Source organism: Cariama cristata, unplaced genomic scaffold, assembly GCF_000690535.1.
Source record: "Cariama cristata isolate BGI_N322 unplaced genomic scaffold, ASM69053v1 scaffold12023, whole genome shotgun sequence".
Classification (NCBI taxonomy): domain Eukaryota; kingdom Metazoa; phylum Chordata; class Aves; order Cariamiformes; family Cariamidae; genus Cariama; species Cariama cristata.
This window is the reverse complement of record NW_009608989.1, coordinates 1-16,223: the sequence shown is the minus strand read 5'-3', so window position 1 is coordinate 16,223 and position 16,223 is coordinate 1. Positions and strand designations below refer to the sequence as shown.

General features: G+C 37.8%; 1 protein-coding gene across 4 annotated transcripts; it reads right to left on the bottom strand.

Moving 5' to 3' along the window:
* Positions 1-3,879: 3,879 nt before the first annotated feature.
* On the bottom strand, positions 3,880-14,812 carry ZNF207 (zinc finger protein 207). 4 transcript variants are annotated; one of them, XM_009697358.1, is made up of 12 exons: positions 14,691-14,812; positions 14,106-14,244; positions 13,318-13,488; positions 12,542-12,617; positions 12,001-12,048; positions 9,745-9,815; positions 8,416-8,576; positions 7,515-7,607; positions 6,080-6,322; positions 5,182-5,344; positions 4,765-4,948; positions 3,880-4,544 (listed from the first exon to the last, which is right to left on the bottom strand). In XM_009697358.1, the coding sequence occupies exons 1-11, from the start codon at positions 14,694-14,696 to the stop codon at positions 4,788-4,790; spliced, it is 1,332 nt and encodes a 443-aa protein (XP_009695660.1). In that variant the 5' UTR covers positions 14,697-14,812; the 3' UTR covers positions 3,880-4,544; positions 4,765-4,787. The 4 variants fall into 4 exon arrangements, with proteins under 4 accessions (XP_009695660.1, XP_009695661.1, XP_009695662.1 ...); XM_009697359.1 differs by lacking the exon at positions 12,001-12,048 and having other exon boundaries at positions 3,880-4,948; positions 9,715-9,815; positions 13,318-13,485; XM_009697360.1 differs by lacking the exons at positions 7,515-7,607; positions 12,001-12,048 and having other exon boundaries at positions 3,880-4,948; positions 9,715-9,815; positions 13,318-13,485.
* Between the last annotated feature and the right edge of the window lie 1,411 nt (positions 14,813-16,223).

Here is a 16,223-nt window from a genome sequence, read left to right as displayed (position 1 = left end):
GTTCCGTTAAGAGAAAAGGTACCCAAACATCTTAAAACATGTTCCCTCCCCCTACGACTCTTAAAAACACAACAATAATAAAAAGATCAATATTAATATAGAGCCCATCTACCAAAAGAGAATTTAAAAAAACCTAAATTAAAATAAATTTAGGGGCCTTCACCAAACTTGCTGCAAGTTTGGGGACATAAATATCCAACAGCCATAAAGCTGTGAAAGCCCCCAGAATGAATAAAATAAATCCCACTTGCCTCAGACTGAACAGGGCAACACTGAGACTCTGCCTCAGCCTGTCCTATGGCAGGGCTATAGGAAGAAGAAAAATTTAAATTTTAGAAAAAACATGACCCAATTAAGTGAAAGACATGCATTCAAAGTTAACAAAATTCCAGTGATCAAGCAAACAAAAGAAAATGACTGCTATAGCACCTATTTTGTTAGGCCCAAACACAACTTTTTACAGTTGGTAGCTATTTCTGAATTCGACAGTTTGTTTTGCTTTGCATCTTGATCAATGGAACGTAAGTCAGTTGTCTTAGGGCATTTTTCCCATAACTGGTAGTATTTACTGTACTAGTTCACAAAAAGTAGAGTTAAAGATTCCATCAGCCACTGAAAATGTTCACCCTCACCTTAGTATTTATGTAGAAGCTAGACCAGTACAATTATTAAGACATTTACTATTATTTTTAAGTGTCATTAGTTACCATTTTAAATTGCAGCCCCAGCTCACGGACTGGTATATCAGTCTCAAATTTAACTGAAGAGTCATAATGACCTTCTTGCTGTTTATGAAACTGAAGTAATCTTGGTATTTTGTTTTTTATCTTGTATGTAGAATTCTTTGATTCCTATAAAATAACTGCAGGTTATATATTTCATTCAATTTTATCTGAGTTTTAAAAAAGTAAGTTATACAGTTCTATGTAAGTACACTAAAATAATTGCAGAAACCATAGAAGGCAGATGCAGCTGAATGTGTTTCTAGAAGCTTGTTTATATTCTCTCATGCATGCACAGAGCGAGGAATAGTTATCCACTGAAATTATTAGATATACATCCCAGCCTCAAATTTATTATCAGCACCTAATAATCTCATCTGTGAAAGGAAAAAACAAATAAATCCAAAAGTTCCAGAATAAGAAATTTTTAGTCCACATAAACCAGCTAAATTTTCAAGATTTTATTTATAGCAACCTTTTCCAAAGGCAGCAAAAAATTCCAAAGGCAGCACAAAACAGTCATATCAAGACTTCTGAAAAACTAGCCCAGGTTTTTCCAAGGTTCTTTCATGCCAGTCTCATCCCTTTTACTCTAAAAATCAGCAGATATGAGATCAGCCTCTCATAATGATATTGAGAGACCATGCATAAAATAATTTACAACCTTTTAAACAAGTCCTAGATGCCATAAATTTTAAGGATTTTGCTAAAGATATTTTCCCCACCTGTGACTGAACATTTTCTTGCAGCCTGTTTTTTTGTATTCAACATTTGCATTACATTCCAATTTAAAGACTGGTCAAAATCCACTTGCAAGTTTTACTTTTACTATAGGATCTGCCATGGCAAGTTTAGGCAACAACTGAAAAACAAAGCTTCTGCCTACGTAATTCTATCACTGGAGTCCTGCAACTGATATAAAAGAGAGATGCTCTTCTGCAATCATAAAGGCTTCAGCAATCGCTTTCCAGGGAGAGATTAACTAAAACAAAATATTGTCTGTATGGCTGTGGTACATTAGGGATTTTGCTGGCACAACTACGTTGATTAAACGTTGTACTGTAAACCAAGCCTTAGTCTTTATTCAAGCAATTACTACATTCAAAGTAGTTTTCCTCTTTTTGGGAAAATGCACCATAAATCCAACTCTCTGAACATTAAGAAGCAGTATCCAAAGAAATGAAGGCAGGGACCAACAGACAACATACACACTGAAATACCTGCCTGCTTATAGAGGAGTACATACAAGACACACAAGAGTAACTAAAGATAGCCACATCACAGCTCCTATAGCACAGAAAGGGCAGGAGCAGGAAAGTAAGTATCCCCATGAGAAATCATGGAAAAATTGTTCACCTGCTTGTTGAAGATTAATATTAGAGTACCATATCAGTAATACGTGGTAGTACTTAGTTCAGGGGTTATAACATTACTACTAAGGAAAGTTCAAACTTAAAATGTGCCCAAGCTATAAGTCTATGTAGTATTAGCTACAAAATGGTACTATTACTGGAACAACGAGACATTCACAATTTAGAAGAGGGACACTCTTAATTAATACAACTTCCAGAATATGCTGAGTTAACAGTACATGCAGCAAGGTTTTCAAGTATTTATCCCAGGAAAAGCAGGGGTCTGTAAACAACATACGGAAAGTTACAGAAAGACACCGAAGGAAGAAGGTATTTACTTTACTAGGGGCAGGAGGGCAAAGCATTCTTACAGCAGCAATATGATCTTCAGAAAAAGCAAGAAGCTCTACAGTTCTAAAAGCAGAAGTTAAGATCAATTTATAATGTATGAATTTTATGTGTAGCATTACAAAAATGATGAATGTAAGACACTGTAAAAATCTCTCCAGTGCTTTGTAATTATCCTTATTAGATAAACAGAAGAAAACCATAGTACAAAAGCATTGCCTAAGCAGAACAGTTTTACCTGTTAGACTTACGTATAAAAAAGCAAGACGAAGAGCTAACAAAAGACCTGACATCAAGGTCCACTCAGCACATTTGCAAGTCAAATACTGCACATATGACAGGTGATCAGCAGATACCAGTGATCAGAGAGAACTGCTTCTCAACAGAGGCTTGGAGTTATGGTCTTAAAACTAGTAGACACTTCAGAAAAAGTCATTCTTAATGGTAAACTAAGGCCATTCAGCTGTAATTAGATCGTACTGGATGCTCTAGTGCTTTTATGAGCCATTCCATGACCCCAAATTTGAAGCTGAGAGACAATGTAGCATTTCAGCTGTACTGTATTTCTGGACTATTATAGACAGTACAGAATAAAGCCACATGAAGTACTTAAGCGCAGCTAAAAAAACCCAAGTCTTTCAAGAAGAGCCATAATGCTCAGTATTCTAATTAAGTGAAAAAACTCTACCATCTACAAAACACATCTATGACACAAAAATGCTGATAATTTTTCTAACTTACCCTAAAAGAAGAGATATCCCCATAAATTAAATTGCACAGATAAGGCTTGAGGCTGGAACATGTATTTAAAGTTGACCTGCAAATGAAAAATTCACCACTCCTTTTTTCTTCTCTTGTGAAGAGACCAGGGAAGCTCTCGCTTCCCTTCCCTCCAAAAAGTCTCCCTCTGCATTTTCATTCTCATTAGAAATACAGGATCCTAACACAGTGATGTCAGACATTCAGAGAATTACAACCTTGATAGTAATTTCTCACTCTACCCGTATAAACAGATGACTAATTCATATGGGAAAGACCTGGATAAAAAGGTGTCTTACTCTGGACACTTCCACTAAATGGCTCAGGAAACTCAGCCAACATCTGATCATAGCACACAACAAATATTTCGTCTTTTAGACTCTGCTGAGATCTGAAATTCTGAACATTTGAAGTAAAAATACAGTATATAACATATGACTCTTGCCCCCTTTGTCTCTTTTATACACTGAGAAGAAGGTCAAGCTACTTTTTCTCTTTTGCAGGTCAACTTCAATACAATATCACCTGGAAGTCACTCACCCATGTGACATGCACCTAAGCTTCTAGAAATCCTCATCTAAAAGGCTCCTGAAATTCATAGGCATTTGCACATTAAAAAAATCAGTTGGAGAGTGAACTAATAGGACACATCTGGCACTAGCATGCATCTTGGAGCAATCACTTTTACATCCTACAAGTGCCAGGACTAGAGATCATTTAAAATTTACTGAGGACAAGAAAGCACAAATAAAGAAACATATGCATTAAGAGAAGTTACAACCCAAGAGTTAAGATGTGCCTCCTGCAGCCTCATTTTTGAGGAGTCAGTTAATAAGTGTACAGGTCTTTGTCTACTCAGACGTGCAGCTAGGGAGTGACTTAATTTTAGAACAAGGAATTCAGATTTTATCAAAACAGCACCAATAACTGTGTTCATTACACCAACAGCTACCATGGCATGCATCTGTACAAACCTTTCAGGCAGTTGTCCACAGCTGGTCATGAATAAAAAGGCATATAAATTTTTCTCTTCTTTTATTACAATGAAGTTTATAACAGTACAGAAAAGTCACACGACCTTAGTGGGTCAGTCTACTTAAACCCTGAAACAGGAGGAACTCTAAATACATTAAATATTGTTACAAGTTCAGCCTTAAATGTACAAGTAGTTGGGAACAGTTACAGCCCTCACCAAACTATGTTGGGGACATGAAGTCCAACAGCACTTGAAGTGCTGTGAAGGCATTATTTCACAAATAGCAACATAATGTTACAGAACTTGCCTTTAAGGTGGTATGTTCATGTAATTCCAGCGCCTTCACAATTTAACGAACCATATTTACTATACTTCACTTCTAAAAACCTAGATGAAACATGAAAAAGAAGCCATACAGTATAAATTGCAACATCAGGAAAAGTTCCTGTTATTATTCCAAATAATTTTTCCCGTGTAAAATAAGAATGTCCAATAGCTCCTTGCATGTGGGAAGATACTTATTTTTTTAAAGTCACAATGAAGCCTTAATTGACGGAAGCTCGGCTATATTAACAGCACAAGATGAGAAAAGGTTTAATCTCCAAACCTATTAGAGCGTGTGTAGTAGCATCAGTAGCGGCCACCTTGCGACATTACAGGAGGTCTCATCCCCATTGGAGGTCGAGGAGGTCCACTTTGGTAAGGGGGCACCATCGGAGGTCCCTGACCATATGGAGGCATCGCTCCAGGAAGATATCCTGGCATGCCCTGGTGATGAGCACCATACTGACCTATAAACAGAACATTGAAGATGCAAAGAAAATGTTGTTTTGTTTTGTTTTTTTTTTAAATAATGGGCAGAAGTTGCATTTTGCCGTTTTGTTTTTTTTTTTTTTTTAAAATAATGGGCAGAAGTTGCATTTTGTGAAAAGTTTTACTCCCCCACCAGTATGCCACTTCAAGTTTTAAAAAAGTGCAAAGACAAATCTTTTCAAGAAAAGAAAGCTGGGAAACTTATGATTACCATGAGGTGGCATGGGAGGTCTCATTCCTTGTTGTTGTGGAGGAATTCCTGGCTGTGGTGGCATCATACCTCCAATTGGTCCAACTGGTGGATTACCCAAGGAAGCCTGTCCTGGTCGAGGAAGATTGCGCTGATATTTAGGCAACTGTGCCCTTCTCTCTTCCTAAAACCAGGAACAGACAACGGTAACACATTGTAAGACCAAAACTCACCAAAAGCAAAGTAAATAAAGGTGTAACAAAGTAGATTACAGGTACTAAACTATTTCAGTTACCTTACAAGTTCAAAGACTGCTACCAGTAACATTTACACAGTAGCATATGGATTTTTCCCCCTTCCTTCAAAGTTTCTGTATTAATACTGGCCCATCTACCATTCTGCATGCAACACTAATCCTCCTCCTCCCTCAGCTGAAGAAAGCCTTTTCCTCACAACAAGTTGAGACAAAAAAGCCAAACACAAGTCTAAAGATCCCTGAACTGAAATTAAAGTTCATTTGTTTTATGAATAAATTCTGTATTTCTGACTGCTTTAACAGCACCAAAACCACTTCAAACTGTTAAGCCTTTTGTCCTATACTCATTACCTATATCTATTTAACTTCAAGCTTAAGTCACACGCAGAAAAAGTCCAAATTATATTTTGAGTTGAGTAATTTCCTATCACCAACAAAAATAAGGCTTAGATCTGCAGCAAGATCATTGCAATACGTCAGTCATCACTTTGCAACCAAAGAAGTTTTCTCAATGCATGGTTCTGTTACATGAATTCTGCACAGTTTGCACCCTCACCATTATTAAAATACGCATAACGCAGAGCACAGAAGAAATTTTATTTCATCAGCCATATCAGCAGAAACTGCATTTTTCAGTAAGACAATGAAAATACGTTAACTTACCAGTGATATATCCTCATCTGGATGGATCAACTTACTGGTTGCACTGGTTGTTGTGAGGGTGGCAGGCTTACTTGTTATAGATGTAGCTGGTTTAGCTGCAGTACTGTTTGTCGTGCTAGTGGTTGAGGCTGTAGACTGTGTGTAAGCAGGGAATGTAGGTTTTGGGGGTTCTGTTGTTGTTGCAGGTGTAGAATTCAAAGGTTTGAAATCAGTACCAACTGGACCTGGAACAGCTGCTGCAGCCTGCGAAACACAGAGGTAGATCAATATTTCTCAAAGCATAAGAAAAATGAAATTATATCTGTTAGACCTCTGAAACCTTCCAGTGAGATACATAATTACAACAAGCTTGACAAAAGTAAAGTTCAGCCTTATTGCATACTAGAGCAACTGAAAACAAGACAAAATAAAACCCAGTATATACACATACACACACACACACAGGAAAGTCTATAATTTGCAGGTCAAAAGCCACAACTAGAAAAAAGGAACAACAACAACAATAAAGCCCCCCACAATTAAAATTTTTACCTCAAATACCTAGTTTGGTAAATGTCTAAATCTTTCCTGAATCACTGTTTTATTAGGAGCCTGTAAGTATAAATTCATTGTTCTCTCGCTGAACTATTAGCATACTTTAGCAACCATTAGAGTACAGCTCAAAGTGTTAGTATTCATTAAAATTAGGTATTTAAGAAATGTTTTAACTAAATATTTAAGAAAGCTCTATTATGTCAGGGTTTTTGCTTTAAGCGTTCTCTCTATAAAAACATGGCAATATTTTCAAAGTACTGTCTCTCTATAGATCTTTAATCTCTCTTGTGAATGAAGAATCAACTGAAGGCAGATATGAGGTCCACTACAGATTCCAGCACATTGTTCCTACTTTTTTCTTAAATTAAAACTGTTAGACAAGAAAAGTTTGCTTTACCAAGCTTTCTCTGAAGATGCAGCAATCTCCAAAGCAAGTTTTTGTTATGAGAGAATGCTTTTGTTTCTAGTCAGCACACATTCACAGTTATCTCAAGTTTCCAATCAAAACAAAATTTCAATTTTTTGCACATAATGCAAATTACAAAAATCCCTACATTATCACGTACCATATTAAATAACATGAACTAAAAAGCCTTCACCATGCATCAAGCTAACCGCTGCCCACTAAAATGCATTTAACTGCTTTCATGCCTTTTTAACCCTTTAGAACCAGGATGTAACATTTCATTCTTTCACACTAAGAAAAATTGGGCACTTTGACATGCTTATTCCTAGTAAGATGCAACTCACAATCAAAGGACTCTGCAGTTTTACCAGCTAAACATAATCAGGAATATAACAGAAATTATCTGAAGATGTTTAGTCAATTTTGGATTTTACAGAACGGTTCAAAGGGTTAAGTTGCAAAGCAATTTGTTTTTAACTGTGACTTCCTGCGTACTTGTGCTGTGCTAGGAAACAGAGCGTTAGAAGATGCTGACAGACTTTCTGAATTGGAGGAAGCTGCACTTGAGCTTGTGACAGGTGTCCCCATCTGTAGCATAAAAGAAAGGAAACAGTGAAAAGTCTCCAAACAAATGGGTGGAAAGTATCCACATGAAAGGATTTCTTATGCTAATTCCCTTCTTATGAAAGGACTGTTTTTTGTAAACAAGTATCTTCCCTGAGAAGTCCAAAATGCAAACATTACACTACGAAGGTTTCTGCAACATACTTGAAGGCAAGTAAAAACTACAGGACTTATACACAAGTGCAATCAAAGGATAGAGGTCACAAGCCACTATCAATTCCCCACTCCCCTCCCCAAAACATTTATATAAATTTTTACTACCCAAACTAACTCCTAAACTTTCTAAAGCAAAAAATCTCCTAATTCAAGGCAACGTTTAACCAGTCTAACAAGACTACAGAATAAATTAGTCCATTGGTAGACAGCCCTTATGAAAAGAACAGGCAAGAACAAGTCAGGTCAAGATTCGTACTTTGAAAATCTTAGGTAAAGTTCTATGCAATCCGACTCCTGTAGCTGACTAACACATCCCTTCACCCACCCAAAGCACCCTGATAAATGACAAACTAAAGGGATTAAAGAAAGAAGTATTTTGCCTACTCCCTTCTTCCCCACGTGCTTACAGAACTTCTGTCTGGGTTCATGGCTGTTATAAGACAAACAAAAGAATCTTTTAAAACTCATTCAAGCACTACACTGAATTAAACTTAAGAATCGACACGAGCAAGAAATTTAACCAGTCATTTCTTGGGCCTCCTCAATAATAGACACTGTTGACACAGTGGCAATTTGAAGAATGTAACAATACATTCCAGGCTATGAGATACCTTACCTGCCCCGCACTTGGGAAGAGTGGCTTAGTAACTGGAGGCTGGGGGGTAGGTGCCGATGCAGCAGGAGCTGGAGGCCTGTTAAGAATGCCAGGTGCTGTAACAGGCTGTGCCTGTGTCATTGGAGGCATCCCAGGACGAGGACCAACAGGCGGTGGCATACCTACAAACCACAAAGAATTGTTAACAAATCAGGCCAAAGGAAGTAAGAATACTCCTTTAGACAATTCCGTTCACAGTGTTCTTTAGAATGAAGTCTCCCCCAAGGAAGGTGTATTTTTAAGGCAACAGTAAAATAAAACATGACTAAGGGTAATGCCAGCAGCCACCAATAAATGCCTATGCACAGGCAGCAACCTCAAACGCTTCAGAGCAATACTGAATTAAGTTGTGTTTTCTACTAGGGCTTCAATGATGAAGCAGCTTATGCTCTCAATAAATCAATGCAATTAATGCAGTTAACTGTTTCCAACTCACTGCACCTATGCTGCCAAGTGTGTGGACAAGACCGTTACAAAATCCAAAAGATGCAGCCATTATGAACGGTATCAGAGTTTTGACTGAAACACAGATGAGCTTTGCTGTGGGTCTTTAGTACAGTGGAGCAGTGACACAAGGCTACTTTTTGTAGTCTGTCATCACAATACATGCACCTTGTATGTGCCGGGCTCTAGGAGAGGTTCAGAGATGGGAAGTTAACAGCTCACACGGGTTCCATCATATTACTGTGCAGAATAACTAGGCTGTAGCTGTTCCAGTGGCTTGCTTCCTACTCTGGTGAGGAATAGGGGCAAACCAGCAAATCTCAAGCCATCACAGCGTAGCTGGTGGTTGGGTGGAACACCCTGAGAACTAAGGCTGCTTTAAGAGCTGCATAAGCTCAAGAAACATTTCTCCTAGCTACGGTAAGAGACAAAAATTCCAGTTAGTTTCTTCACACAGCAGGTTCACTACTTGGGTATATCACCAACATTGTTTCTCATTACCCACAACATTTTCAATCATTACGGTTTTCCAGGTGCAGCCACAGACATTAAAAAAAGGGATGAAGAGAGACTAGGCAACATAAAAGCCACAGAAAGTGCAATAAGAAGAGAAAACTACATTTTATTTTTTACCTTCACAATCATACCAAACAAATAATTATTTATAATCAAAAGCCAAAAATCAACCCCTTCACCTGTGCACAAGAGCCCCCTCTATGGTAATCAATCCCCACAAAGGTGGTGGCATAAGTCTGTATATTCTTTATATAAATCCTAAATCTCAGCAGAAATAAATAAATATAATTTAGCTCTCACCATAGTATGAGTTCAACAACCCTGACCTACCTGGTGGCATACCAGGCATAAGAGGTGGTATTCCCGGCCCAGGAGGCATCATTCCACCCATCGGCATCATCCTGTTAAACAGAAAATGAGCACTGGTATGAACACTCATGATAAACTGTCAAGATAATTGGCACATACCTGTATTAGATAAAAAATTATGGTAAATAACTTCAAGAAGCTCTCAATAGAGGCAATTCAAAACCAGATGACTCCACAGTTAGAAATGTTTTCCCAGAAGGAAAACAACAAACAAACAAAACCAAAACAAAAACCCAAACCCACAAAACCAAGAAAACTCCCAAACACTTTTTATTTTAACTTTAATTCCTCAAGTTTTCACTTGCACTATTACCAGATTTCCAGAACTGGTGTCTCTCTTGAATTCTATTTCAGGCTACTAGTTTCAGCAGAGTGTTCAAAGAACCTGACCTCAGTACACTCAGAAAATCTGAAAGAAGGAAAAACAGCTAACTCCAATCACACTAAAATCGCTGTACATCTGCTCTCACTCCTTTCTGACACCGCACGTCTATTTGTGGTTACAGCACCCTTATACTATTTTAACATATTCTCCTTCTAGTGAACGGCAGACAAGCCAAATCTGTTAAACTATCCACAAAATATTGACAAAAGCAGAGCAGACACCACAGGTTAAGAAAGCTTCTAGAGTTTCAATTACAGTAAACATTCCCTATGCTAAGGATAGAAAAATGGGATTTTAAGGTTTGTTTTTTTTTTTTAAATGACAAGCCCTTATTATGGCATATTTTTCCTTCATACTAAAAACAGTGGGTTTTTTTTTTTTCCTTGCTACTGACAGCTGGAGAAAAAAGTTGGTATTTCCTAACAGCATCTAAGTGACTCCTTTTAGCCTTATCTATTAAGCCACACTACAAATTAATACATGTTCCCCATTTAAAGCATACATACAACCCTTAATACAAGCAAATTCGTTCTGCAAAGGGCTACAACTCCGTAAAAATAAGCTGTCTACAATACGACGTGCTTTCAAATTCGGTAGCTACAGATGAATATGTATGACTCCTTTACAGGGAACAAACCAAGCGTAGTTTACGTTTGCCTAAATTTTTCCAGGCACTCAAAGCTGGATTAGGGAAACAAAGGAATGCTTATTAGTTAGCAAGATAAGCAGATATATAGCAGCCAAGTGTGCACCAAAACCCCATCAAGAAGCAGTTTCTATTTGTCTGACAAACTCAAGACACCTTCACCATTGCTGTTTCAACATCAAAACAAAGCATCATAAACAGGTGAGCATTCACTCTGCAAAGTAAACTGCTACTCAGTCTTATTTTAATTCTAGCTAGTCTACCAGTGCTACAAAAGGAACAACCAATGCAGCAGCAGTTAACGACTGGGAACATAGTACCATCGCCCCTTTTTTGGGTTAATGATCGCAGAAGGCATTAAGTCAGTCTTGCCAAGCATTTTGACAACTACCTGTTAGACCAAAAAAAAAAAAAGTGCTGGACGCCCACTGTCTGCTGTCATCAGAAAGATGACCTTCTCAGAAACAGCAGGGATAGCACGAGAACTAGTGTCACAGTAAAACCAGAGTTGTTTCCTAGGTCCTAATTCTTCTTTTGCTCATTTATAAACAAAAGATCATCAGATTAATAAGCAAAATTTTAGATTAACTAGGTAAAAGCATAATGTAACATCATCCCCTCCCCTCTAAAATTTCACCAAAACAGAAGCGTAGTGAATTTTTGGCATATTAGTTTGTGTCTTTTACTAGATGACATTACATTCACCTGAAGTTAAGAGAGTTTAAAGAGGACTAAGCACCAGTAAGCCTGATAAAATTCTGTTCAGTTTCCACCCAGAAGAGCTACAGTCATGACGAGCATCCACACAATGTTCAACTGTGACACGATTTTTAAATTCAAAGACTTAGAAAACTTAGAAAAAAAGTTCCTGCAGTACATGCTACAGTATAAAGGGTCAAGGACATGGAGCTGTACTCTGGTTCAAGAGAGGTTGTAAGTCCCTAAGGCTCTATTTCAATAACATTTTGTAGAATAGATTTCTCATAATATATAGTATTGTAATAGTAATTTAGATAAAGCATAAAAACTTCAAATATTATACAGTAACAAAATGTAACTAGACATTTTCCCCAAATTCTTAGGCAATACTCAGAGGTGTTCAGCAAGACAATTTCAAGCTTATCAAAAAACATGACAGAAAATGGCATAATGAATGTACCTAGAATTACATTAATGAGATGCTTACATGTTTCCACCACAAAATGACTGCATGTATTTTCTCTGTTGATGTAATCTGTGAAAATTTATGACAAAATCAAAAATCTAACTGTGATTTTCCAAACACATTGTGATAGGGTATGGTGTCAACACCAAACAAACATAAAAATCAACATCTTACTTTTGCCCAAAATACAAGAAAAATTTAAACTATCCAGTATTTTTTTCCTGTTAGGTTGATGACTGATAACCAGATGCATAACATATGTGCAATCCACAAAGGAAGAATGGTTCACAGAAGGCTCTAAACCAACACAACAAAACTTTAAATTATTATACTACTACTCAATAAAGTTAGAAGAAAGGCAACATACTTCATACATAAACTCACAGTTCGGCCATATTTTTAATGTTGGTTTACAGCCATCCAGTTCTTTGGTTAGTCTTAATATTAGGGTTACAGCATTCACTGGTTCCTACATACATTTTTCTAATTAGCTTTACTTTTTCTGTGACAGTTTAAAACGCACTGTAAGAACATGTGATATTAAGTCTTTCTTGCTACTTACCCAGGTGGCATTCCAGGCATAACTGGAGGCATTCCGGGCATCATAGGTGGAACACCTGCCATTAATGGTGGTATACCTTAAAAGGAAAATAAATTTTAAACAACTCCAACAACACATAGTTGCTAACAAATCTCATCTAATAAATTTAGACTGGATAAATGCTTTACAGGAAGCTCTGAAAGATTGTTTTTTGAAATAACACTGCTTACAAACAGCACAATATAAAAGATCACCTGCAAATCTAACTTAGATTAATTGCTCTCAGCCCTGCAAGACTGTAGATTTTCTTAGTAGTCTCCAAAGAACATGTCTTATCATTACAGAAAATATAATGAGAAAAGACCAGTTTTTCACCCACTGTCACTGATCAAAATTCTCTCCTCAATGTATTTGTGGCCTGTGTATAAACTGCCTGTTCTATGTTAGCATTCCCTAGATATACTGCAGCCTTTCTGCCTTGCTTCCAAAATCTCGTTACAAAATACCACAAACAAGTATCATTGGTTGACTTTAGTTTAAAGTACTCATCTGTCTCACTACCATATTCCTTCAACCTAGGCACAAGCATTAGGTATCTTAATCTACTTCACAAAGGAAGATACACGTGCACACACAGAAGGGGGGAAGAAAATTAAGAAACTGCTTATGTGCACCTCACAAAACTACTCTGTGATCTGTAACACCCAGTGTTAGAAAGGACAGATTATTCCAGCATACAAGCAGCAGTTTGTGTTTACCCTCAGCTTTTCAGTAACTATCTTAAAATACCATCTCACCTGGAGGCATCCCTGGTGCACCTGGCACAGGAGGCAAACCTGGTTGCGCCATTGGGGGAATGTAACCCTGCTGTGGCTGAACTTGCTGGGGTTGAAATGAAGTTGAAGCTGCAGATTCATCATCTTCATACTCATCAGAATCATCCTGTTGTTTCTTTTTCTGGCTTTCTGCTAAAGAGTACAATGTATATGATCAGACTGAAGGCAAATTATATTCCAGGAAATTCATTTACCTAGAGTATTCTAGTTGTAACAAAAATAATGAAATTCAAATCTTATCAGCATGTTCAAAAATTCATAGAATTACAAAGAAGAAAAACTACGTGAGCCTACCTATACGTACAAATAATAAAGGGAAGGAAACCGATTCACACTGTAATGACCCTCAAGATACATGAGGGTCTTCCTTCACATGAGGTATCATGCTGTCCAGAACAAACCAAAGCAGTTCAAACAAAGGTATACTTAAACAGCAAAGAAATATAAGTATTTGGGCATCATCAGGCTTACATCACCCTGGCCTTTCGTCCCCTTATCCTCAAAAATAAAGTCACTATCCCCATATTAATTAGGTGATTGTAATAGCTGCACTGGCATGCAGCTACTTCTGAACATGAAAAGAAAAATCTCTCTCAACCTTCTACATGACTGGCAAATGTCTAGAGCTGCAGTCAGAGAATGCACTAAACCCAACCCTTACTCTTCTGAGAAGACCTGTATCACACAGCTTAGTATCAGTAAAAAACAGACTAGAGAAATAACAGACAAGCAGCTAGATTACACTTTACCCTGAGTTTTTTGTTCAAGTAACCTCCTCCGTTCCTCCATATCTTTTTCTGGAATGCCCTCCATGCCATAGATTTCCAGTTCAATGTCTGTTCTTCCAGGAATAGCATTTGGAACAGCATCTATTGTTTCTTTATGTACCTAAAGACAAAAAAAAAAATCCTCTTGACCACAATTCAGGTTAGATTCTCTGTGTTCCTCAGTCAGTTTCAAGATAGAAAAGGAACATCCTCAATGGGATGAATCTCTCTGGTCAAGTATTTTGTCAGTATGTGCCTCCTAATCACTGTTAGCTACTATTAGCTTCTAAAACCAGTTTAGAGCAACTTGCCTTCTGAACACCAAGACAATATAATTCCTTCACTTGTCCTACACCCCAAAAATTACAGCAGAGATCTCTACTGCATACGCTCCATATGACTGCTGACACAGCAGGACTCCTGATCTGGAAACACGACCATTGCCGTCTTTTTCTCATCAGTTTTTAAGACTCTGGAAGCCCCAAAACCCCTACCCTTTTAAGTTCACTATTAATTCCAATTTTAGATACTGTTAAGAAAAACTTACATAAGTCTAAAACTTCTTACCTGCATGCAATGTATAGCTAAACCAGGTCCTGTATACAGTTTCTTATGACATATATGGCATTTAAAGTGCTTTGCTTTTTGATGTTGTATAAGGATTTTTTCATCATCAAAATCCCTGTTACAATACCTATTGAAGACTGTTAAGGAAACATTTAACCCTGAAAGTGACCTTCTATATAACATTAAGCTAATTAGCATCATTGTGATTTTTCCTAAAGCAAAAAAAAGCATAGGAAGCATTTCTACGCATTCAAAGCCTGACAAATATTTAACAGATGTCTGAAACCAAACCTCCCCCATATACCATCCAGCATTTCCCTCTTCAGATAGGTACAAAACTGGTAAGATGTGTGCACGCAATCAGAATCACTGATCCCATATTCTTTGACACATGCTTTTTAAGTCCTAGTTATTTCTAAGCGGACTCATTCCTTCTCTGCATACCTGTAGATGAAAATAAAGTTGCTAAAGCATTAAAGGAGAAATAGACTTGAAATCCACAAAAGGCAAGCGATGCTAAATACTTAGAAGTACCTATTTAGTAACAAGCATTAGTAGCTAACATTTATAAAAGATAACAAAGGTTTTAGTTAAAAATTTCTTTCCTTTTTCAGTTATCCAGCTATCGGTTCTTATGACACCACATAACTCGCTGCAGTCATTAAAGAAACTCTGTTTTTAAACAGAAAGATTTTAAGCAAAGAACTTTCTGGATATCTATGTGACAGAAGAGGCAAACCACAATTTCCTTTCTGCAGATCAGCATTAATATTTCAGCAAACACTCCACACCTATCTTCCTAAGCAAGACAAATATACATTTGTTATTTATCAGCTGTTCCTTGTGAACACAATGTGTTCCTCACTTCCACCAAAGCCTGAAATATATTAGTATCTAAAAAAGAAGCACAGATGTCTTCCAACAAAAAGCGGTACAAGATCTCAGAGGAGCTTACAAATTCCTTTATTAAACAATTTTAGATTGGGCAGAAAGATTTTAGATAAAGAAGAGGTAAATCTATATTCACCCCACAACAGAAATCAGGTTGTGAAGAAGCGATCGAAGAAAAATCCACCGGTATTTCTGGATACTGAGAAATTATACGTGACTTTGATGCAGCAATTACAAATTTGAAAGCCCCCTTCGGCAAAACTGAAAAAGGTTTCAAACAGTCTCTTTTAACCACATCCACCCCTCTTCTTCTTGAACAACTGTATTTATCAGATGCGAGGTTTTCTTCCATTAGCATTCTTCCCCCCAGGGGATAAAGACCGTTCTCCCTTTTCCCCACGCCCCCGGCAATCCCGCCGGGCCTGGTCGCTGGAGCCCCAGGACAGCCGGCCGGAGGAGCTGCAGCCGGCCGCGAGGCCTCGGCCTCAAGCAAGGAAGGAGGGAGCGAGCGGACTAGGCCGCGCGGGAGGAGGGGGAGAAGCAAAAGCAAAGGAAGGGCACGGACGAGGCTCCATCCCGCGCTGAGGAGCACAGAAACGGAACAGGACCAAGCAGGGAGCCAAAACATAACGGGGGTGGGGA